A 22,112-nucleotide genomic window follows, 5' to 3' on the forward strand; every position below is an offset into this window, starting at 1 on the left:
GACCTGGGCTGCTATGGGGCCGATGGCCAACGCTCCCACTCTGTCCCAGCATCACCCCTTCCTTCTCTGCCGTGTTCCTCTCCTTCTTGATCTGTGTTTCCAATAAATCAATATAGCCAACCCTGGGCCTTGTCTGCACTTCTGCTATCTTCCTCAGGGGTCGAGGTTTGGGAGGGTCCCCAAAGTCACATGGAGCAGAAAAGCCCTAGATGTGGGGTCTCCACTAGTCTTTTGTCCCTGGGCTCACAGCACTCTCAGATTTTGCCAAGGATTGTGCTGCGCCGCTCCATCCTGTAATTTTATCCATACCACCTTCACAACATCTCTTGCAGAGCTCAGGGACCCGCAGTAGCCAGGGCAGGGTCCCACCCTGAGTTCGGTGGCACAGCTGGGGTTTGAACCCCGTGAGCATGTTCAGTGCTCATTTCACTAAACCACAGCTGCCTCCCAGAGAGCATATCTGTGCACATCTGTAAACCTATGGGTAGAGCACCAGTCACTCAAAGCTTAAGGAAGCATCACTCCTGGCTTTGGTGGGGAAGACTCAAGCCTGAGTAATTTACACGAATTCTTTAAGGGGTGAATACATGAACATGACTTAAACTTTCAAAAAGCCTTTGATATGGCTGTCTTTTTTTAATGGAGTCCTTTTGGGGTTTGGAGACCTTCCATAGCTGATAAATTGCCTCAAAGCTAGAAAACAGCACGTGGCAAGAAGATGATGTGGTGTAGAGGTGAGCACACAGACCCTGGAGCCAAACTGCATGGGTCCAAAACTGAACTCTCTTCCTAGCTGAGTGACTTCGGGCAATTTACTTACCCTCTCTGTGCCTCCGTTTCTATATGTCTAAAGTGAAAATGAGAAAAAGAGCATTTTTCTTTTACCTCCTAGGGTTGTTGGGAGGATTAAGGAATTTCGTATACATAAAATACTTAGTGCCTGCCACAAAATAATGACAATATGCATTTATCATCAGTAGTATTCTTTTGCAGAATATAAAGTAGAAATCCCTCCTGGGATCAGGGCCATGGGCAGCCTCTCATTACACTTATATGATCAGAGATTACAAGCACAGAAAGAAAACCCCACATCTTCCAGGCCATCAAGCTCCTTCACGCAGGAAACCATCCCCGCCACACTGATGAAGATATTACAAGCGCTGGTGGGAGTGGAGAGATGGCCCCTCAGGTTCACTATAGGCCAAGGCAAGTCCCTGAACATACATCTGTACAGCAGAGTGAATCTCTAAACTTCCAGTGCCGGGCCCAGGAAACTATAGCAGAAATGGAAGTGCCCATCCCCACCTCTAAGTGTGATAGAAATAAATTGATAATATTGAGAGATCAGAAGTGAGCGGTCTGAAAAGACACTGGCTCTTTTAAAAGATAGGATTAATTCCAGGTCTCCTGGCAACCAATGTGTCCCCTCCACCCTCCAATGGAATTCTGAGGACAGAGCCCTCAGAGAGTTCCAGAACATGCAACTGTTCTAACCAGCCCTCTGTGCTGTGACACCACACAGCTCAGAAGCAGGCCTTGTCTGGAGTCCAGACCGTGTGAAGACCTAGTTGTCCTAAATAGTCAATGCCCTTCCACCATCACCACCCAGCTGCCCCCACTCCCACCCCTCACCTGGCTCTTGGTGCTGTTCACCTCCACTGTCGGCCACTGGATGGCCTAGTTAAGCCTGTTCAGCTCCTCCTTGCTGTGGCGCAAGCTCTGCCTGGGTCTCTGCACCGTTATCTTTATCTCCTCACATCGTGGGGTCGGGGCACCAAGCATGGGAGAGGATCAGGGAGATGAGGAGAGAGCAGCAAGGGTACTCGACTGAGGCCAGGAAGACCGACCATTTAACTCCTCTGGGCCTCCGTCTCTCCATCTGTAAGATGGGGATGATCATCCTTCCTAACCCCAAAGGTTGCTGAGAGAATGAAATACACTTGGCTGGCACAGTGGTGGGTGAGCCACCAGGCCTGGAGATGCCAAAGGTAGCGTGAACTCGGCCACAAAGGGCAACAACGCAGGGCGGCAGTCTGTTGAGTCTTTGAACTGAGATCACACAGGGTTGATCCCAGGAATAAGGGTAGTTAACTCTAGGAGATCAATTATCTTCCTTCGCTACATAGGATCATCGAAATGAATACAAAAGGCGTTTAATAAAACTCAACAATAATTTCTAATTTTAAAAATACTTTTTAAAAGCTAAGCATATGAGGAAACTTCCCTAACTTGATGAAGGCTATTAATCAGTGACAGGAGATCCAGATTGCAGCTCCTTCCCCAAACCCAAGGCCACTCTGGGACAACACTGTGGGACTACAAGGGACAAAATCAGTGGGCCTTTTCCCTTCCCGCATCCTGTCTGCACACGCCAACACGTAACCAGCCGGGCACAGGGACCGACGCTTTCACGATGCCTCCACCACCTCACTGGGGCTCATGACCACCTGTAAAGTAGGCCACGTAGATGTTACTCTCTCCATTACCTTTCCTCGGGCAAAAGCTGCTGCTCATCCACTGTGCAAGGCAGAGGGACCCAGAGGGACATGAGTGACCCTGCCGGTCAACGGCTAAGCCAGGCTTCATCTTAAGCCCATGCATTTTGCTCTACCCTGAGGGACAGATAAAGTCACACACACCCTTCAACCCAGAGAATAGGAACTGTTCACGCCAGCCCACTGCAAATTTCCTTCCAAGGCAGATGGGGTGGGGAGGGAATGGATATAAAGAGACTGCAAAACTCCATCTCCCACCAATCTCTGCCCTATTCCTACTGCCTACACTTTCCTGCTCTCATTCCCAAAAGACGAAGACACAGCAGACAAGCTTGTGCCTGGCTGGGTCCAACAGATCTGGAGTCCAAGACGTCTCATCCTGTGTGAGCTAATGAGCCGTGTGGACAAGTCTCACCATGACGAACAGAGCTGTCATCTCCTCCAAGCCTTCCCTGGGCACCGAACCTCAGCTCTAGCCCAAAGAGCTTCCAGAATGCTCACCTTTCCTTCCTGGGGGCTTTGTGACCTCATCTTGTTACAACTGCAGAGTTCTGACGGGGGTGTGGAAGCAGCCATCCTGTGAACCCAGATGGGAACGTGGTGGTCTCTGGGCTGGAAAGGGACTTGAAGGAAAGAGGGGGAGGGGGAGGGGGAGGGGGAAGGAAAGGTGCTTCAAGTGGGGGAAACGTGTGGAGCTGAGGACTTCAGGCTTATGGAGTGGGCGATGGGAGCCACAGAAGGTGCTTGAGCAGGCCAGCAGCATGGTGTATGATGCAATTTGGAAGGCCTGTCTGGCAGCAGCGTGGAAGACAGATAGGAGGCAGAGAGACTGAGGCTGGGGATTCCATTTCCACGACTAGGTAAGAAATCTGGGGTAAGACAAGACTCTAAACTGAAGGAGTAACAGGGATCAGAGAACACAAGTTGATCGGCATTTTCTTTTGTTTTATAAATTTCTCATACGTGCAAGAGTATATACAACATACGTTTAATGATTTAAATAGCAACAGTAATAAAAACAAATCCTTGTGTACCCAGCAGTACCTTCAGAGCCCCCTGTGGGACCCTTCCTGAGCACAGCATCCTCCCCCTCTGACCTCATCCAATCTCCAAGGTAACCACTATCTTGGGTTTTTGTGTTAAGCACTCCTTTGATTTTCTTTATTGTTGCATCATATGAATATGAGTCCCTAAGCAATTGTTTAGTTTTGCCTGCCTTTAAGCTTTCTATAAATAGAATTACATGTTCGTTCCTATGACTTGCTTTTCCCCCCTCAACATTCTATTTGTGAGATCCATCCATTTTGATTCATGTAGCTTGCTTTATTTTTCAGTGCTGTAGAGTATTCCAGTGTATTATTATTCTCCATTCTCCTAGGGGTATACATACATGTGCTTTTTTTTTTTTTTTTGGTTATAACAAACAATGCTGCCCCGAACTTTGGGGTACATATTTGCTGGTGTACTTTGGCAAGAGGTTCTTCAGGGTACTGGCTGTCAAACATTTTTTGTAACCACAACTCAAAATAAGGAATATATTTTATAGGGCTTCCCTGGTGGCGCAGTGGTTGAGAGTCCGCCTGCCGATGCAGGGGACATGGGTTCGTGCCCCGGTCCGGGAAGACCCCACATGCCACAGAGCGGCTGGGCCTGTGAGCCATGGCCGCTAAGCCTGCGCGTCCGGAGCCTGTGCTCTGCAACGGGAGAGGCCACAACAGTGAGAGGCCTGCATACTGCAAAAAAAAAAAAAAAAAAAAACAAAGAAAACAGCCATTTACACCACATCCTAAGTTTCACAATAGTGCAAGCTGTGCATTCTAGAGCGATCATCCTAGTGGGTACCAGAGGAAATGCCTGGAAACCTCAGGACCCCCTCCCTTACCCAGACCTGCTTCTGACCCCTTGAACTGAGTAAAGGACTTCATCAATACCATGACACCAGGCACTGGAATGAGCAGCTAAGGAGGGCCCAGGGAGTGTGCCCAGCCTGATGGGGTGCCCCTCCCTGGTGGGGAGAGCTCTGTGCTGTCTCCCCAGTGAGACTCCCATGCCACCCTCTCCCTTTAGGTTGTGGACTGCAGCTACCTGCAAAAGTCAGACCTGGAGGCCAATGCGGAGGCCCTGACCCAGGAGATCGACTTCCTGCAGCAGCTGTTTAAAGAGGTGAGGGGCCACAGAGCAGTGGGGCAGCAAGGAGGATGGTATTTGGACATTGGAAAGGACTTTCCACCACTTGGCTTCTGAAACCCCTGGTGAGGGGAGCACAGGGCAGAGTCGAGGGACCCGAGGCAGGTTTACTATCAGAAGATGAAAAAGTATAGCTTCTTGTCTTATCTGCCAAACCCAAACAAGCTCTTGTTCCTGGCTACTGTGGTGATAATTATCACAAATTGTATATTCACACATCAGGCACAAATTGTAAGTTGCTGCCTCATTTCAGAGGCCCTGACTGAAATCAGGCAGTAAGCCTCCAAGCTGGGCTCCTCTCAGCCTTGGGACTTCGGTCCTGAGGAGCACTCAGAGGTTCCAGGGTCGAAGGGGAGAGGTCACCTTTGTACTGGGGCTTCAGACAGTGAGGCTGTGGAAGAAGCAAGGGCAGGGGACAGGGAAGGACCATGAGAAAGAGGGCTTCGGGGAGTGGGACTATGGTCCAGGAAGCTCTTACCGCTCCCCCACTTCCCCGCAGGAGCTCCAGGTCCTCCACGCCCACATCTCAGGCACCTCAGTCATCGTCAAGATGGACAACAGCCGGGACCTGAACATGGACTGCATTGTCGCCGAGATCAAGGCTCAGTACGATGACATGGCCAGCCGCAGCCGGGCTGAGACTGAGTCCTGGTACCGCAGCAAGGTGAGTGGTCCAGTGCCCCCTTCCCAGAACAGGGATGCTAAAAGCTGGAAGTATTAGCAGGAGGGATGCTAAAAGGGCTTTGGCCTTTGTCTAGGTGGGATGGGTAAGGGAAGGGCAGGCAGCTCTCAGGATGGGGTGGCCGATGTGCAAACCGTGGGGCTCAATGTGATGGCATATCCTGTGTCCCATGAGCATCTGTGCTTTCCCCCAATGCGAGGAGATCAAGGCCACGGTGATCCAGCCTGGGGAGACGCTGCGCCGCACCAAGGAGGAGATCAACGAGCAGGGAGATTTAAGTCAGACACCTTGCCAAAGTGTGGGGGAAGAAGCAACGTCAAACTTCAGGCAAGTCTTCTCCACGGAGAATGCTCTCCGTCCCCGCTGAATGGGGGGCGCAGGGGGGGCGGCTGCGGAGGGGAACGGAATGACCAGGGCTCTCATGGTCCCAGGGGCAGAATGGGGCAGAGGAAATAGCACCAGTCTGAGAGGCAGGAAACCTGGGCTCTCCAACCAGCCCTGCCACTAGCTCACCATGTGATTTGGGGGAAGCCATGTCACCTCTCTGGCCCATTGCTCTAGATCACTGACCACACACTTAGATGTCCCCAGAGGTTAGTAAGTGAGTGAAGCAGGCTGTACCGAAGGCACTAGGGTGTGGTGAACTGGAAAACAAAACAAACGGGCAGAGCTGATCAGATCCAACTGAGGCAGGCCCTACAGAAATGCAGGTACAGTGTGGCCGGATCCTCTGGTTTTTCAAGAGAAGCCAGGAATTTGGATTTTTACATTAAATTTCAAAAATTAAGGACACTGTGCCAACATTCCCCAAGAGCACTAATTTGCAACCCCTGAACTAACAAACGAGTAAGGCCTCTTCTTCCTCTGATAGTCAATGGTCAGTGGATACCTGGTCTCTGACCCTAAATCCAGAAGAAGGAGCCTTAATAACCCTCCCCTGTCCCCCAGAACTCCAAGCTGGGGGCTGCCATGCCCGAGGCGGAGCAGCAGGGCGAGGCGGCCCTTAATGATGCCCGCTGCAAGCTGGCCGGGCTGGAGGAGGCCCTGCAGAAGGCCAAGCGGGACATGGCCTGCCTGCTCAAGGAGTACCAGGAGGTGATGAACTCCAAGCTGGGTCTGGACATCGAGATCGCCACCTACAGGCACCTGCTGGAGGGCGAGGGGCAGGGGTGAGGACCACATCTGTGGGGATGATGTCTCTTCATCCTCCAAGCTGTGCTTAGAGCTAGGAGCATGTTTGCATATTATTTGCATCTAATTTGCATCATGATTACTTGGAGGAGGAAATTTGCAAGTTCTGCTCCCCCCAACTAATTTTTGACTCTTTTCTCTCCCCACAAGGTTGTTTAAGGGCATTGGTGCTGTAAATGTCTGTAAGTTATCTATACTGTGGGTTCTGAAATAAGAGCTTGGGGCTCCTGGTGGTCCGTCTTTTTCTTAAAGGGCCAAATAGTAAATATTTTAGGCTTGCGGGTCACGCAGTCTCTGCTCAACTGCTTAGCTTGTAATGTGAAAGCAGCCACAGCCATAGCAATACTTCAGGAATAGGTGTGGCTGGGTTCCAATAAAATTTTATTTACAAAGACAGGAGGCGGGGGCCGGGGTGGGGGGGACGGGGGGCACGGTTTAAGACCCTGAAAGGAAGGAGGGGGATGTGGCAGTGAATTATTATGATAACTTAAATAGCTATTTCAGCCTATAGGGAGGGCCTGGGCTGACAGTTTATCGGGGATGCTTGAGGTTAGACTACTGGAAGAAGTGCCCAGGTGTGAGGTTGTTTGAGGGGGAAGGGGGAATAGAAATAGAGGGAAGGAGCTCTGAGGAAGAGAAGAGGGGGTGGGGGGACTCTGGCCCTTAGGCAGGAGCCGCTGGTGACGACCTTGCGAGGCGACTCAGCCCCGTTCTCTCCCTTCCCCGGCCCCCCGCAGGTGTCAGCAGCTCCCGGGGCGGGGTCGTCTGCAGGGACCTCTGTGTGTCCGGCTCCCGGCCGGCGACGGGCAGCGTCTGCAGCGCCCGCTGCAGCGGGAACCTGGGGGTGAGCACCGGTGTGCTCGCCCTGCGGCCAAAGCGGTGGCGGCAGCCACCTGGTGTGGTTTGCTTGGCGGCTTCTGCTTCGTAAATACACCGCTCTGCGAGCCAGCCGTCCCTGCCTCCGGCGGCGGGTCCCAGAGCTCGGAGAGCCCCTGGGCTTGCGGTGGAAGGGCTGCAGGAACCAGCCGGCCTGACCTGCCCAACTGCTGCCTCCTCCTGCATCTCTCTCCCCGCTTGTCTCTTCACTTCCTCCAGGGAGGGAGGGCTCCTCGCCCGCAGCTCTGGCAGCTCCCCTCCATCCCCAAGAGTCTGAATGACTGGTTTCCCCCAGCCCTGGGCAAAGAGTCAACCCTGACTGTAGCCGCTCTGGAGGCTTGGACGCCTGTGGCTTCTAACGGACAGATTGGTCCCAGGGCCCCTCCAGTGTGGACCTGCTGCTGCTTCCCCTGCCTCCTAAGCCCTCCCACAGTGACTGAGGTTGCGTCTCCCAGGGCACAACTTTATGCCCCGCCTGACTCCCTCTCTCTCCCAGGAAGGACTGATTTGCCAGTTGGTTGGTCCACCCCAAACCCAGGCCTAGGGCAGCTAAACGTGTGGTCTTCTCACCACTGAGGAATGTTCTCGGACAGCACAGGGCATTGGCTGGGGGAGGGAGTGGGTGCAAACGGCTCTCCCACGCCCTCAGCAGAAGAGGACTCCAGTGCCCACTTCCTGGCAGAGCCAGAACTTCCAGGGGCTTCTGGGCTTCTTCAGGAGAGGAGCTGGAATCAGGCCCAGCCCTGGGAGAGGTCAAGGCCTCACTCTGGATAAGAGTCAAGTTCCATAGAGCAGCACCCCCATGTCACCAAAGTGCTGTCCCAGTTATCAGGGCAGACCCTGCGGTCTCTCAAGCCCTCCCCTCCCCACCGCCTTCCCCGCCCAGCCTAATGAAGACAGGATACCAGGTGCTGGGCATGGGCTCACCCAAGCCTCAGAAAGCAGCTGCTTTATTGGAAGCTATTCTGACATCATTTTTCAGACTGCCTTGCAGTCTTGGGACCAGGGATGGGACCAGGGATGGAGGTCCTCTTGTGACGATGGGAGGAGAGGGTATGTGTCTCCCCACACCAGAGGCTCAGTTGCGGGTGCGCCTGCCGGGGGCAGATGTGGTCCTAATGGAATAGGCCTTGGGGGCCCCAGGCCCTCCACCACTGGAGAATCTCAGGGCATCGCTGCCCATGGTTCCCCCGAAGGTCAGCCGGCTGCCAGCACCGCCCGTGGAACCGACCACAGCTGAGAGAGAAGGGAGGAGGTCTCCATCGGCGTGAGGCCCACTACCCGAGGCCCCCGCCCTCCTGCCATAGCTGTCCATCTCCCTCCTCCCACCCACCTCCCTTCCCACCAACAGCCAGGGGCCAACCCAGAAGGAGCCTCAGACAGAGGTGAGGGCTGCTCCACACTGGCCCCACCCACCCTGTCCTCCTGCATGGCTTTCCTGGGCTGTTGAGCCTCTCTGGATGGGAGCTGCAGGCCCCTGCTGAAAGCTATTGGAGGGAAGGAGGCTCCCAGCCTCCAGAAGGCCAGGCCTTCAGGCCGATATGCCATCCAATAGACCCAGCCTAGTCTGGACGGCATAGGCGATGGGCCCGCAGCCAAGGACTTACAGATGTTCACGGCTCCCACTCCAGCTCCGGTCATCCTGGGGCAGAGGAGATACCTGTGAGGGCTGCTATCAGCACTGGAGGAAGCACCCCCGCACCCCTCCGTCCAGGCCCCGAGCAGAACTGAGGTTGCTTCCTCTGTCCCCGTACATTCAGCCTTTTCACTTTGGCCCTCCTGCCTGCTGGCTACATGACCTTGGGAATGTCTCAGAGTCTCCAGTTCCTCACCTATAATGGGGCCTAACTCAGTACCAACCTCACAGTGTGGTTTGTGAGGGCTAAATAACATGTTACCTAAAGCCCTGGGCACACGGGAGTCTGTAAATGGTAGCTGTCCTCGTTGTTTATGTAGATCGCTGCCTCTCTTAACCAGATCATAAAATCCTCAAAGAAGGCTGTATTGATTCCTGCATCTCCAGTCCTTAGCATGAGGTCTGGCCCACAGTAATTATTTAATATGTGTTGAAATAATTAGTGAATCGTTGACTGAGTGAATTCAGCTCCAGCCGGGACTGAGGGGGGAAGGAGGAGAGGGGGTTGTTTGAAGCAGGCTGTGGGGCTGAAACAGGTCTTACACTGGAAATTAAAAATCTATCCGAGACAGCTGGTGTTTGCTTTGTGACTCACAGTCCCACTGTCACCGAGCCCTTGGCCTTGGGAATGAGTTTACTCTGCAGGGAGGAGGGGAGGCCTCAATTTAGTGGAGGGAGTGAGGGAAGCCCAGCTGCAGCCCCAAATCCTGGCAGGGGGCAGGGCAAAGGGCAAGGGCAAGAGATGGGGACACTAGAAAGCTTCCAGGCCACTTGTCTGTTGACTGAATGAGTCAATCAAGCCATCAAGGTACTAATGAAGACCCAACTTCATGGACATAGATGTGGAGTTTTTTGTGAAGAATTCCCTGTAAGACTAACCCAACTCAGCTTCATCTCAGGCTGCAGGTGAGTATGCAAATACTTCTGGAGAGAGGGGAAATTTACCTCCTCACCACGCTCAGTCAATACCACGTGACTTAGCCCTCAATTATGTGGTGAGAAGCAGCCTGTCACCATGGAAGATGGCTGGACCAGGAATCAACAGAGCTTGACTGCACACTGGCCCTGTCCCCTCAATTAATAAAACTAACCACAATTTCCCCTCTGTACACTAAGGAGTCAATAATACCTGTCTTGCTTACCTGATGTGTTCTGAGGATCAAATAAGATAAGCTTGCTAATAGACACACACACACACACACACACGCGCGCACGCAAAAGCGCTGTTATTACTTCAAATTTCTCACTGAGCTTACAGCATCTGGTCTTTCCCTCTCGAAAGTCATCTCATCAAGGGCAAAGAAGCAATCATCATCTGTACCCTCCCTGCACTTCCCACACCCAGTGCCCTGCAGAAGAGGGTGCACAGGAAATGCTTGCAAATGGATGAACGTCAAGCCCCAGGCCTCACTGAGCCCCAAAGGATCCCCTTTCCAGATTCTTTGTCTTCACCTGCTCTCCTCGCCCTCCAGCAGCTTGCGGTAGGTGGCGATCTCGATGTCCAGGGCCAGTTTGGTGCTCATGAGCTCCTGGTACTCCCGGAGCTGCCGGGCCATGTCCTGCTTGGCCTTCTGCAGGGCCTCCTCCAGGTCCACCAGCTTGGCCCGTGCATCCTTGACAGCCAGCTCCCCACGCTCCTCGGCCTCGGAGATGGCAGCCTCCAACTTGGCACGCTGTGGGGGGTAGTGGGGCTTTGAGCTGGGGGGGCAGGCCTCACCAGCCACTGCCTTCCTGCTTCCCCATGCTGCAGTGAGCATCTGGGCACCTTGCTTATGGTGGCTTCACTGGCACCAGCCTCCTCGCCCAAGCACCAGGGAATCCCAGGGGTTTCAAACATGGGTTTGGATACCCAATGCGTACCTTCCACTTCTGGCTTTGCCACTTACAAGCCATGTGATCTTGGATGAATCAACCCTTCTAAGCCAAAAGTCTCCCCTTTTCTAAACTAGCAGTCATCACAGTATGTATAGAGAGCTATTGCAAGTAACGAAATCATACAAAAGTCTTTGGCACAGTGTCTGGTATACAGTAAGCATTTAATAAATGCTATTATGATCACTATTATGAGTAAATGCTATTATGAGTTACAAATGCCCACACACCTGACCCCTAGCTAGAGGAGTTCCAAGGCTATGGGATTCTAGTTTAGTCCTCAAATTTCAGGCAGCTGACCAGAGCCAAAAACACCGTCAAAATAGGAACCAGTTTGGAACAGGCCCAGAACAGGGAGACTTGGAGTACAGAGACGCTGCTTGGCACCCCTAGACTCCGAGTCAACGGACCCCAGGTTTGGGCAGGGGTGGCGTGATTCAGGACGGGCGTGACCATCAGCTGCCACTTCCCGCCTGGCCTTAGTGTTCCCTCTCTCGTGGCCCGCCCCTCACTAGCCGGGCCTATTTAGTCCTGAGCCGCTTCTCATTCAGCTCCGAGAGCCACCATCCCCATCCCCTCGCGCAGTGGTCCTCCTTCCCTCTCACAACCGCGCTCTGCCCTCAGACCCTCTCCCCTCCGAGCATGCACTCTTCCTCTCTGCACAACACCCCCAGTCCTGCCCAGGAGGCTGGCTGATGCCCTCTGCCCCCATCCACTGGTCAGTGCCCCTCCCTGTCACACTGGTGCCCCCTTGGCAAGGCCGTGCCACTGCCTCTGAGCCCCCCGACGGTGATAGACACCCCAGCTCTGGGGTCTGGCTCTGCCCTGTTGGGTAAGAGGAGAACCGGATGTGGCAGAAGCTGCGGCGTTTGGGAAACCGCCATTCATTATTCTGTGCCTCCCCTCCAGGGCTGGATGCTGGCTTGCCGCACCGGTGACTCACAGCCCTGAATCTGTGCCGGGAGGCAGCTTCCACCCTCACCCTCATGTAAAAAGGCCTGCAGGGCTCCAAGGGGAGGACATTTCTGGGTAGATCACCCCCACATCCCATCCCCCGGCTCATCTGGAAAGTAGCCACCACCCATCAGCTTCCCTCCCTCCCCACTGCAGACACCTGCCCAGGCTTAGCTGCCTCGAGCACCCCCATGCCTTGGTCAGGGCTTGGGGAACCCTTCCTCATCAATACCCCCCACCCCAGCTTCACAGCACCTCCTCCCATCAGTCTGTCGTCTGAGACCTGTGCCCTGACTATGTGTCAGGTGCTGGGAAGGGAGGAACAGTGAACCAGACAGACGGGGGCCCCTGCTCTTAAGGCATTTTTAATATCCCAGTGGAGGTAGGGGACAATTCTTATTTATACTTAATAAGACTTACCTAATAAGTCAATACTAAATTAATAAGACAGAAAATTTCAGAGAGTGATAGGTGTTTCAGGAACCTCACACAGACTGCTGAGAGAGTGGCTGGCCATCTCTGAGAAGAGGTCTTTTGTCCTAAACCCCAGGGGCGGGAAAGGGGCAGCCATGTGCAGAGCTGGGAGAACCACATTCCAGGTAGAAGGGAACACCAAGTGCAAGGGCCCTGAAGCATGAAGATGCTTGGCAAATATAAGCTCCAGGAAGCAGCAAGAGCACAGCCGGAGAGGCAGTGGTGAGGAGTGAGGTCAGCAGGTGGGGCGGGGCCTTGGGAGCCATAGTGAGGGACTCTGCTGACCTCCGGCCCGCCACCCCCTTCCCCCCTGCCCCCAGGCACGCATCGCACCCAGAGCTAGGTGCAAGGAGAGGGCTCAGTACCAATGTGGTAACGAATGGTGGTTCTAGTCTAGCCAGCCAGCCCGAGGCTCCTTCCACAAGCTCCATGCCCAGCTAGGACTCCTGTTCTCCCTTCGGTCAAGCAGGACCTGGCCAAGAACATTTCGTCCTAGAGAGCTCGCAGGTGGGCCCGAGAGACTTGAGCCGCACCAGCCTGGTCCCCAGAGCAGCAGGGGTGACCCCCTCGCCCCCAGCCTCCTGCTGCTCATCCTGGGCAGGGTCCCAGCTGGCTGCCCTTCACATGCCCCAAGGAGGAGGGCTGGCGCCCACCTGGTTCTTGCTGTTGTCGATCTCAGCCTGCAGCCTCTGGATGGCCCGGTTCAGCTCCGCGATCTCATTCCGGCTACGCCGGAGGTCGTCCCCATGCTTCCCAGCCTGGGCCTGGAGGGTCTCAAACTGGAGGGACCACACAGAAGAGTATGGCAAGGGTGGACTGTGATTACAGGTGACTTGTCTTCTCCCGACCCAAGGAAGGCCCCAGGTTCTGAGTGACAAGCCCTCCCAGCTTGTCTTCCCAGGGAGGGACAGTCTGACTCCCAGCAAACTTTGCCCGATACCAGGAGGCCAGACCCCCGGACAGTGGGGTGGGGGAGGGGTTCAGTTTCCTCCCAGCCAGGACGGGGCGGGGGGCGGCGGGGGGACAAGAATGGCTCACCAGGCCCATTCCACTGATCTCGGGGCTCTGCCCATTCCCATTATGTCCTAACACTGGAGAATCACTGGAAGTCTGAGATCCTCACCTATTAACCCCTTTGTCAGCACCACCCATTTTACAGATGAGGTGAATGAGTCCCAGAGGACAGAAGGCACTGGCCCAGTGTCACACAGTAAGTCCTTATTGGCATACATGTGTCCTCACATACACCATGGATGACTCCCTGTCTCTGAACAGACATTGCTCTATGCTGCTTTTAAACCCTCAGGCTCCCTCCCCCAGATCACTGGTTTGCCCCAGCACACCCCCTCCCCACCCATTCCCTCAGCACTGCACTGTCAGCTGCCCTGCCCACACCCAGTGCATATAACGATTAAACCTGCTCTGGAGCCCTCGGACCCGGGATCTGGTCCCTGCTCTTCTATCTGCTAGCTGTGCAGAGCTAGACAAATCGCTTAACCTCTCCATGCCTCAGTTTCTTCATCTGTAGAAGGGGGATAACACTAGTGCCTACCTAACAGGGCTGTTCTGTGGGCTATATGAGTCAATACAGATAAAACCTTTGAACCTTTGCCTAGCATGGTGCTTCCTTGCCAGATTTAGCTATAATAATTATTAATCCATGTCCATTTCCTCTGCCCTCTCCCCCCACATCAGGCTGGAATCTTGCCCTGGGCAAGGACCTAGCCTTCTCCTCCTCTCATTCCCAGGACACTGGAGACCACCACAGATTTAATCCCTGGTGCCTGTCAGCACAGTGGGACCCAGGCCCCAAAGGCTTGAGACAGGGTGAGGAGTAAGGGAAGCCGCCACGGAGGACTCTGCCAGGAAGAGAAAATATGCCTCCAGCGGCCACACACCTTGGTCTGGTACGAGGCCTCGGCCTCAGCCCGGCTGCGGTTGGCGATCTCCTCATACTGGGCCTTGACCTCGGCGATGATGCCGTCCAGGTCCAGGGAGCGGCTGTTGTCCATGGACAGGACCACAGACGTGTCTGAGACCTTGGACTGCAGCTCTTTCAACTCCTGTAGGGACCAGACAGAACATCAGGACTTGGGGCATGACCCATCCCTGTCCCCATGCCCATCCTGGGATTCCCCGCACACTAGGGAAAGAAAAAGGGAGAAGAGGCCAGAGTGGGATTGAGTCACCAGGTAGCCAGGGGGCACAGACCCAGCACCCACTAAACAGCTCCACCAGCCCTGGCTCCCAGAAAAGCCCAATAGCACCTTCTGAAATCAAGAGTCTGGCAGGATCACAGCGGACAAACAAGTGACAGAGTGTGGTGAACTGCGGTGGCTCCCGGCTGCGAGGTGCTACTGGAGTTGAGCTTTGTTGTGAAGGAAATCACTAGGGGGTGGGTAGAATAAGTCATGTATTATGCACACTCTGCAGCCTTTAACACCGCTGATACAGCCGTATTTACGGACAGGGAACTGTATCTGTGGTATACTGTTACATGAAAAAAGGTATGATTCTATTTTATTAAATATATGTATTTCTATATCTCTATGTGTGTATATGCAGAGAAGAAGTCTGAAAAGGTAGGTATCAAGATGATAAGAGTAGGTGTAGGAAACTTGTTTTCAATTTATGCTTTACTTAATTTTCTAGATTTTCTGCAATGAGTATGTATTTCATAATGAGAGGAAAATAATTATATATACATGTATATACACACACACACACACATATATATATAACATGTGATAGACATATGAAGGCCCACACTGAGGCCAGAAGTACCCAAAGTCAGCCTCAAGGATCCAGCCTCTGAAATTTACATACGTGGAAATTCTCTCGGAGACGCTAATGGAGGCTGGATGTTCAGGTAAAGACCAGACTGAAGGGAAATGAGAACTGGTCTGTAATTTGCCTCACGTTTTCCTATGTCCCAGACTAGCCAGATGATCAACCACCTCATCTTCTGCCTAAGATCAGAGACTCACACAGATGGGATGAAGAGGTTTTTAAATCCCCTTGAGGGAAAGGAACCGGAAGCCCAGGGCAGGGCAAGCTGAGCAGGAGGGGAGATGGGAGGGGCAGGCAGAGAGGGTGGCTCAGTGGTGGGTATAAACCCTCAGGCACTCCAGTCTCTCCTGACTCAGGCTCCCCTGCCAGCCCATCCAGTCCACCTGTGAACCCTGTCACGGCCCGGATCGGATCCCTCAACATCCTCCTGGTTTCTTCCAGCCCCTCCCAATCCCCCTTCCTGACAGATGACCATCCCACATCTCTGGAAGGCCAGTTTTGACTGACTCCACCCTGGTGTGCTGCCCCAGCTCCTACTGAGCTCCTCACCCGCCACGGATTCCTGAATCCAGAAAGAATAAAGAGCAGGGGCCTTTATTCAGGGGTCAACTCCCCTACATGCACCCAACACACACCCCGGCTGACCCAGAGGCAGGGGGGGGACCAGATAGCCCCCTGGCTAGGACATGCAGGTTGTGGCATATCTCCCACCCCTGAGGTCCTCACCTCCTCATAGAGGGTCCTGAGGAAGTTGATCTCATCCTTCAGGGTGTCCACCTTAGCCTCCAACTCCACCTTGTTCATGTAGGCGACATCCACATCCTGGGAGGGGTGGTGGTGAGAAGGGGTAGAGGGACACCATGTCCTCAGTTCACGAAACACTTAGCAGGCGTGGGAGCAGGCCAGTACTGTCCAACCCCCAGGACCAATCACCGCTCCCCTACCAAGAAACATACAGCTCCTCCAGGCTGCCTGACACGCCCACGGTGGGAAGTTCCCTCCACTGGACCCATCCAGGCTCGAGGAGAACATCGTCTCCACGCACCCCCAGGACTGGAGGTGCCTATGCAGCGCTGATAGCCCACAGCAGCCTGGAGCCCCAAACCTAGCGCTTTACCAGTTCCTAAAGGCTTTAGTGGTTTAGACACACGCCCGGCTCTGCCACCTACTAGCTACGTGACCTTGAGCAAATCACCTCAACTTCATGAGCCCCAGCTTCTCATCAGTCAAATGGGAGAGCGTGAGATCCTTCAGACTCCAGGACACCGCTCCCAGGGATGGCAAACCTCTAGCCTAAATATGTAGCTTGCAGCATGGGTGATATAAGGCAGGGGGGCAACAGATAACACTGCAAGTCTGGTCCCCTGAGAGCCATCCTTTGCTGTGGTTAAGCTCCTGTGGAAAGGGCTCCCTTCCACTCATCCCTGAATCTCCAAGGGCCCAGCACTCCAGGGCAGGTTACATTTCTGTGGATGGGCCTGGAACAGTGAGTGAGTGTGTTTTGAATCAGATTAAGTCAATCCCCTCTAAGATATTCCTAAGGCCTTCTGACCTTACTTGCACACCTCCAGGGACAGGGAGTTCACTTTGCCTCAAGGCACCCCATCCCATTCATTCAGCAAATATTTCAGGCATGCCATGTGCCACCCTCATCTGTAATTAAATGTTCTGACTGATAGAGCACTTCCTTATTTGGGGTTGAAATCGTCCCTTCTAACCTCCATCCGGTAGTCAAAATTCTAACCCCTCCAAAAGCCCAGAAACAAGCGTAGTGACTCGCCAGACACACCTACACACAAATACACACACACAGACATGCAGACACATGTGTGCACATACGTACACGAAGCAGGCTTATAAATGGCTGGCTTCCATATCTCACCTTCTCCAAGCCCATCGCTCCCTTCTTATAGACCCAGCCAGACCCTGACCACAGGTCCCTACTGGCTGCTCAGGTGAGAGGTATGTGGTCCCCTGTCCCCTGTGCTTCCTACAATGCCACCCACCCTACCTGTCTGACCCCCTCACCTTCTTCAGCACTACAAACTCATTCTCAGCAGACGTGTGACGGTTAATTTCGTCTTCATACCTGCAGTAAAGGAGGGGAGCATGGTGTTGGTGCAGCTCTGCCTCCATCCCCCCGTATCCAGGTGTGAAAGTCTGCCGTGCATCACCTTTACCCCTCCTTAATGACACACCTGAAAACACAGGTGTCAGCTACGCAACAAAATGTCCCTGACTTTTCCATACGGCTGTTCCTACGGCTTTGAGTCTTGGCAGGCATGGGGGTGAGGGAGCAGGGAACATACGTGGATCAAAGGACAAAGGCTGCATATACTGGGAGTGAGAAGACGAATAGCAGCCTTGCCTCTGGACCACTCTGTACGGGGCCTGCCCTGTTATGTGCTTCCCATGCATTCTCTCAGTTAATCCCTACAACAGTCCTGTAACAATGGTGCTATGATTCTCAGGGAAAGGAACAGAGGCACAGAGAGGCTGAGTACTCCGTCCAGTCACCAAGCCGCTAAGTGGCAAAGCCCGGACTTGAAGCCTGGCCATCTGACGCCTGAGCTCACACCTTAACCTGCTTAATCCCACCCGCTGAGGGTGAAGAAGGGGCCCGAAGAGGAGGAACCTTGTGGACTCAGGAAGGAGGAAGAACCAACCCCCAACTAGGTGACAAGCCCCCATCGCTACTCCCAGAGCACCCCCCTCCATCCCTCTTTCTCCCAAGGAGCCAGCCCCCTGCCCGTAGGAGGACGCCAGCAAAGCAGGGCACAGAGCAAGAGGGCAGGTGGGCCTGACCCAGTATTTACTTGAGGATTCAAAATAGGTGTCAGAGGGCTTCCCTGGTGGCGCAGTGGTTGAGAGTCCGCCTGCCGATGCAGGGGACGCGGGTTCGTGCCCCAGTCTGGGAAGATCCCACATGCCGCGGAGCGGCTGGGCCCGTGAGCCATGGCCACTGAGCCTGCGTGTCCGGAGCCTGTGCTCCGCAACGGGAGAGGCCCGCGTACCGCAAAAAAAAAATAGGTGTCAGAAACAGAAAGCTAGCAGTGTCCACGAGCTTCTGGAGAACAGCAGGAACAATGTGGGGCAACTTTAGTGGGGAGCAGGATACTCAGGCAGGCAGAGGCCCTCCAGGAGCCCAGACCCCCAAAGTCCCACTCCCCCAAGGCCTCTAGAATAGTTAGGAAAATATCTGCGAGGCCGTCTCTCCACCCCTGCTGTGCCACTGGGCCCAGAGGATGTGCAGAGAGGAGCTCCCTGGGCAGCTGCACTCAGGACCCCTTCCAGTTCCTCCTTCAGCCCCAGCCTGGAGCTCAGCCTGGCTCCCCAGGGAAGTGCCCTGTGGGCTCTGGGCTGGAGTACGTGTGCACACATGCACACCTGACAGCAGGGGCTCGCGGGCTGTCCCAGGCCTTCCCTGTCCTGCACCGGTCTGCTTCCACCTGCCTTCCACCTGCTGCGGGATTAATCCTGTTGACTGTTGCCCTAGGGAAGTCGGGGGTGGGGATGGGGGATGGGAATGGAGAGACACTCCCTGCAGAGGCCTTTGTTTGTTCTACGTCCAGTCAAAGGCAGTGTCCCTGCTCCAGCTTAGTCATACACCCGCCCCCAGGCAGAGCACAGAACTCACTCATCACCCTGAGTGCCCACTGGGCAGGGACGCCCAGCCCAGCCTCTGGCTTTGGTTCCTGCCCTGGCCGCACCCACCCCCAGCCTCCGCAGCCCCTTCCATCGCTCACGATGATCATGCTCTCTGCTTCTTTCCTTCCCAGCTTGGTTCCAGGTCTCCTCCTGGGAGTCAGGGGCCCGAAAACAAGCCCCAGCTCTCCCAATGACCTACTATGCGATTTTGATCAAGCCCCTGAAACTTTCTGGACTCTAATTCCTCACGGGAACAAAACAGAGTTGTTCTAGAATAATCTGAGGGCCATGCAAGTTCTGGAGCACATCATCTCTTGCCCTGCCCTTTCCTGGGCCTTGGTAAGGCTTCTGAAGGGAGCAGTGCAGATCAGGGCTGGGCTGAGATATTTCACTGGGAGTAAGTCAGAAGACAGGACCAGAGCGACTTGGAAACGGCCCCCAGAGACAAAGAGGAGAGAGGGCAAGCAGGGAACGTGTTAATCAAGGTCTTCCCTTCTGGGAGTTGTTGTACTGAGCAGCTGTACCCCCTGACCCCTGACCCAGAGAGGATTTGCAGAGGGTGAGCTGAGAGGGGCACATGGGCCCAGGGCATGGATCCCGGCAGGCCGTACTGCGGGGCAGTACTTGTTCTTGAAGTCTTCCACGACGTCCTGCATGTTCCGAAGCTCCACCTCCAGGCGGCCCCCGTCCAGCTGCAGGGCCTCAAGCTGCTTCCGCAGGCCAGCAGTCTGGGCCTCAAAGATGCCCGGGAGGCAGCTCCTCTTGGTCGACTTCTGCTCCTGCAGCAGTGCCCACTTGGTCTCCAGCAGTTTGTTCTGCTGCTCCAGAAACCGCACCTAGAAGGGGCGGGAGGAGGAAACTCAGGAGAGGCAGACCGTGCCACCCACAGTGCGGTTGAGAGGGTCTCCAGCCATCCAGCAGAATCCACGCTCGCACTGGCTCTTCCCCCAACCTGGGCCCCTAGCCCTTGGCCCTCTCCTCCAGGAAGCCCACCCTGAACAAGCCTCTCCTCCAGGACTCTCTGTCTCAACTGTCTCAGAGTGTGTCCAGGGCTCAGGTCACTGATACGTGCCAGTGCTGTGCTCTAGAGTCTCCTCCCTCCTCTGCTTCCCCTCGCATCACAGGCGATGGCCTCCATCTCCCTGTCTGAAGGGCTGCCCACTTCCTGTCTGTGTCCGGAGCCCGACTCGGGCCCCCTCCCTTCAGGCTGGGACCTCATCCCTTCCTCTCTCAGTATCCTCTCTCCCCTTCCCTCTTTCTCCCACAAGGCCTCAGGACAGGATGCTACAATCAAGCCAATGTAAAATGAGTCCCTAAGGAGCACCAAGATGACTGGTGTGGGAAGCAGGCCTCCTCAAAACCAGCAACTCAGGCAGCAGGATCTGGGGCTGCAGCCAAGCCTCAGCAGGGGGAACCTGGGCCTGGGGCTTCCTGCGGAGGCTGCCCCAGAACTTGAAGGATGTGTACAGTCTGAAGGGTGAAGGAGAGGAGGACATGGGGCACACAAAGGCAGGAAAGAGAAAGCCTGCTCTACGCCCAGGCAGGAGGCCCTGGCCAGAGGGGCCCAGGGGGCTAGCCCTTAGTTCTTGGGTCCAGCCCCACAAGTGCGCTCTCCCCATCTCTATGCCCCACCCCTTTGGGACATAAGAGGAAAAACACCTCTTAAATGGCCCTTCCCTGTGACCCTCAGTGCCCCCAATGAGCTCTCTCCAAGGGCAAGTATAACCTCACCTCCTACCACCCAAAGGAGGATGGAGGACCAGGTGGGTGGGGCCGATGGGACCAGGAGCCTGCCTCCCTCCAGCCCTTTATTTCCAGCATCTGCTAAATAATAAGTAGGGCGGGAGGGAAGAATCTCACCCTGCCCCATCTCTGACTCCACACAGCCCCCTCTCAGAGAAGGGGGCCCAGAGAAAGAAGTCCTGGCCTTGGCGTCTGGAGCTCCCAACCTGACTCGGACGACAAAAGCTGCCCAAGAACCCCAGCGACTCACAGGCACAGCTCACCAGGGCAACCGGACAGACCCATGCACACATTCCCGGAGGAAAAAGCAGGGAGATTTGGGTAGCTAGCCGCAAGAGAGGGCTTGGAGGCCGAGGGGGACAAAAATAGCTACAGGGTTCATGGAGAGGGTACAGTCCCAGATATCGGCGGAAAGAGAGCAGGCAGCAGCCCTCCCAGCCCCTGGCCCACGTGCGCTGCGGGGCGGCTGCTGGGGCCTGAATCCTGGCTTGGGGCAGCGCGGGCCGCTCACCTTGTCGATGAAGGAGGCGAACTTGTTGTTCAGGGTCTTGATCTGCTCGCGCTCCTCCTGGCGCACCTGCTGGATGGAGGGGTCGATGTTCACCTGCAGCGGGGTCAGCAGGCTCTGGTTGATGGTGACCTCGCGGATGCCGGCGCCCACTGGGCCCCCGTAGGATGAGCGCGCGGCCACGCGCGGCCGCGAGGCGCCAAGGCCGTAGAGGCTGCTGCTGCTGCCGCCGAAGCCGCCGGGGCGCACCGAGTTCAGGCGCACCTGGGTGCCGCGCCCCGGGAAGGCGGAGGAGCGCGAGCTGAAGACCTGGGAGCTGAAGTGGATGGACATGCTGGCTGGGCCGGGCTGGACCGAGCGGCGGGGAACAGGGGGCCGAATTCGCTGACCTCCGGGCGACTTGGCCGCTTTTATCCTCTAGGCGCGGGCGGATAGGCTTACACAGGTAGGGGCGGGGCTGGCCGCCGGCCACCTTTCTCTGCCCGCCAGCTCCTCTCGGGGCCGCGCTTCCGCCATCGCGCCGTCCACCCCTCCGAGGCCCAGGCTTTTGGTCCAAGCCTGTACCGTCCAGAGTGGGGAGGAGGGCCGTAGAGGCTCAGACCCCTTGATGCAGGCGGACGCAGAGAGCGGTGAAAGACAGCGGTCCCAGTCGATCTGCAACGGGCTCAGTCAGGGAAGGCTCCCTGGAGGAGGCTTGGGGATGGAGTGAAGAAGATCCAGATTCCTGAGACAAGAGCAGAAAGATCAAGCGGTAAAAGATTGGGGGAAGGGGTGGTCAAAACGCTCTAGCCCAGGAGTCAGCCCCCAGTCCCCTCCCCAAGCTACTGAGAGCCAGAAAGGCGTTCCCCGACAGCCTCCGTCCCAAGTCCAGCTCCTCCTTGAGAGAGCTCGGCTCCTGAGTAAGCTGACCCCAAGGTGGGCCTGGGTGAACTGGTTTCCCTGGCCACGTGTCCCCACACCTCATTTGCATACAGAGACCAGGCCAAGTGGGGCATGACCCCACTCTCGCCCCTCTCCTCCGCACTCCAGTAGAGACATCTTCTGGTGGTGGTTACT

At 55.2% G+C, this 22,112-nt stretch overlaps 2 protein-coding genes across 2 annotated transcripts; one reads left to right on the top strand and one right to left on the bottom strand.

Annotated features, from left to right (window-relative positions):
* Positions 1 to 1,780: 1,780 nt before the first annotated feature.
* Positions 1,781 to 7,589, top strand: LOC132529961 (keratin, type II microfibrillar, component 7C-like). Its single transcript, XM_060167047.1, is given in 8 exon segments — positions 1,781 to 1,819; positions 4,563 to 4,658; positions 5,182 to 5,344; positions 5,556 to 5,695; positions 6,313 to 6,533; positions 6,706 to 6,737; positions 7,293 to 7,410; positions 7,412 to 7,589. Coding segments are annotated over 8 exon segments (987 nt in total).
* A 769-nt stretch (positions 7,590 to 8,358) lies between these two features.
* Positions 8,359 to 21,389, bottom strand: KRT7 (keratin 7). The gene is made up of 9 exons (XM_060166178.1): positions 21,060 to 21,389; positions 19,430 to 19,641; positions 17,186 to 17,246; positions 15,884 to 15,979; positions 14,266 to 14,430; positions 13,021 to 13,146; positions 10,520 to 10,740; positions 9,039 to 9,073; positions 8,359 to 8,667 (listed from the first exon to the last, which is right to left on the bottom strand). Exons 1-9 carry the CDS (start codon positions 21,387 to 21,389, stop codon positions 8,510 to 8,512), a joined length of 1,404 nt encoding a protein of 467 aa, XP_060022161.1. The 3' UTR covers positions 8,359 to 8,509.
* Positions 21,390 to 22,112: the final 723 nt, after the last annotated feature.

The sequence above is a fragment of the Lagenorhynchus albirostris genome, chromosome 11, assembly GCF_949774975.1.
Source record: "Lagenorhynchus albirostris chromosome 11, mLagAlb1.1, whole genome shotgun sequence".
In the NCBI taxonomy this organism is placed as follows: domain Eukaryota; kingdom Metazoa; phylum Chordata; class Mammalia; order Artiodactyla; family Delphinidae; genus Lagenorhynchus; species Lagenorhynchus albirostris.

Bases quoted from the DNA above. Each gene is read 5' to 3' on its own strand.
- KRT7 (XM_060166178.1), bottom strand. From the start codon at position 21,389: ATGTCCATCCACTTCAGCTCCCAGGTCTTCAGCTCGCGCTCCTCCGCC. The intron at 14,431-15,883 runs GTGAGGACCTCA...TGGTCCCTACAG, and splicing joins TCAGGACCCTCTATGAGGAG to GAGTTGAAAGAGCTGCAGTC. The intron at 9,074-10,519 runs GTGAAGACAAAG...CCTCTGCCCCAG, and splicing joins CTGGAGGGCGAGGAGAGCAG to GATGACCGGAGCTGGAGTGG.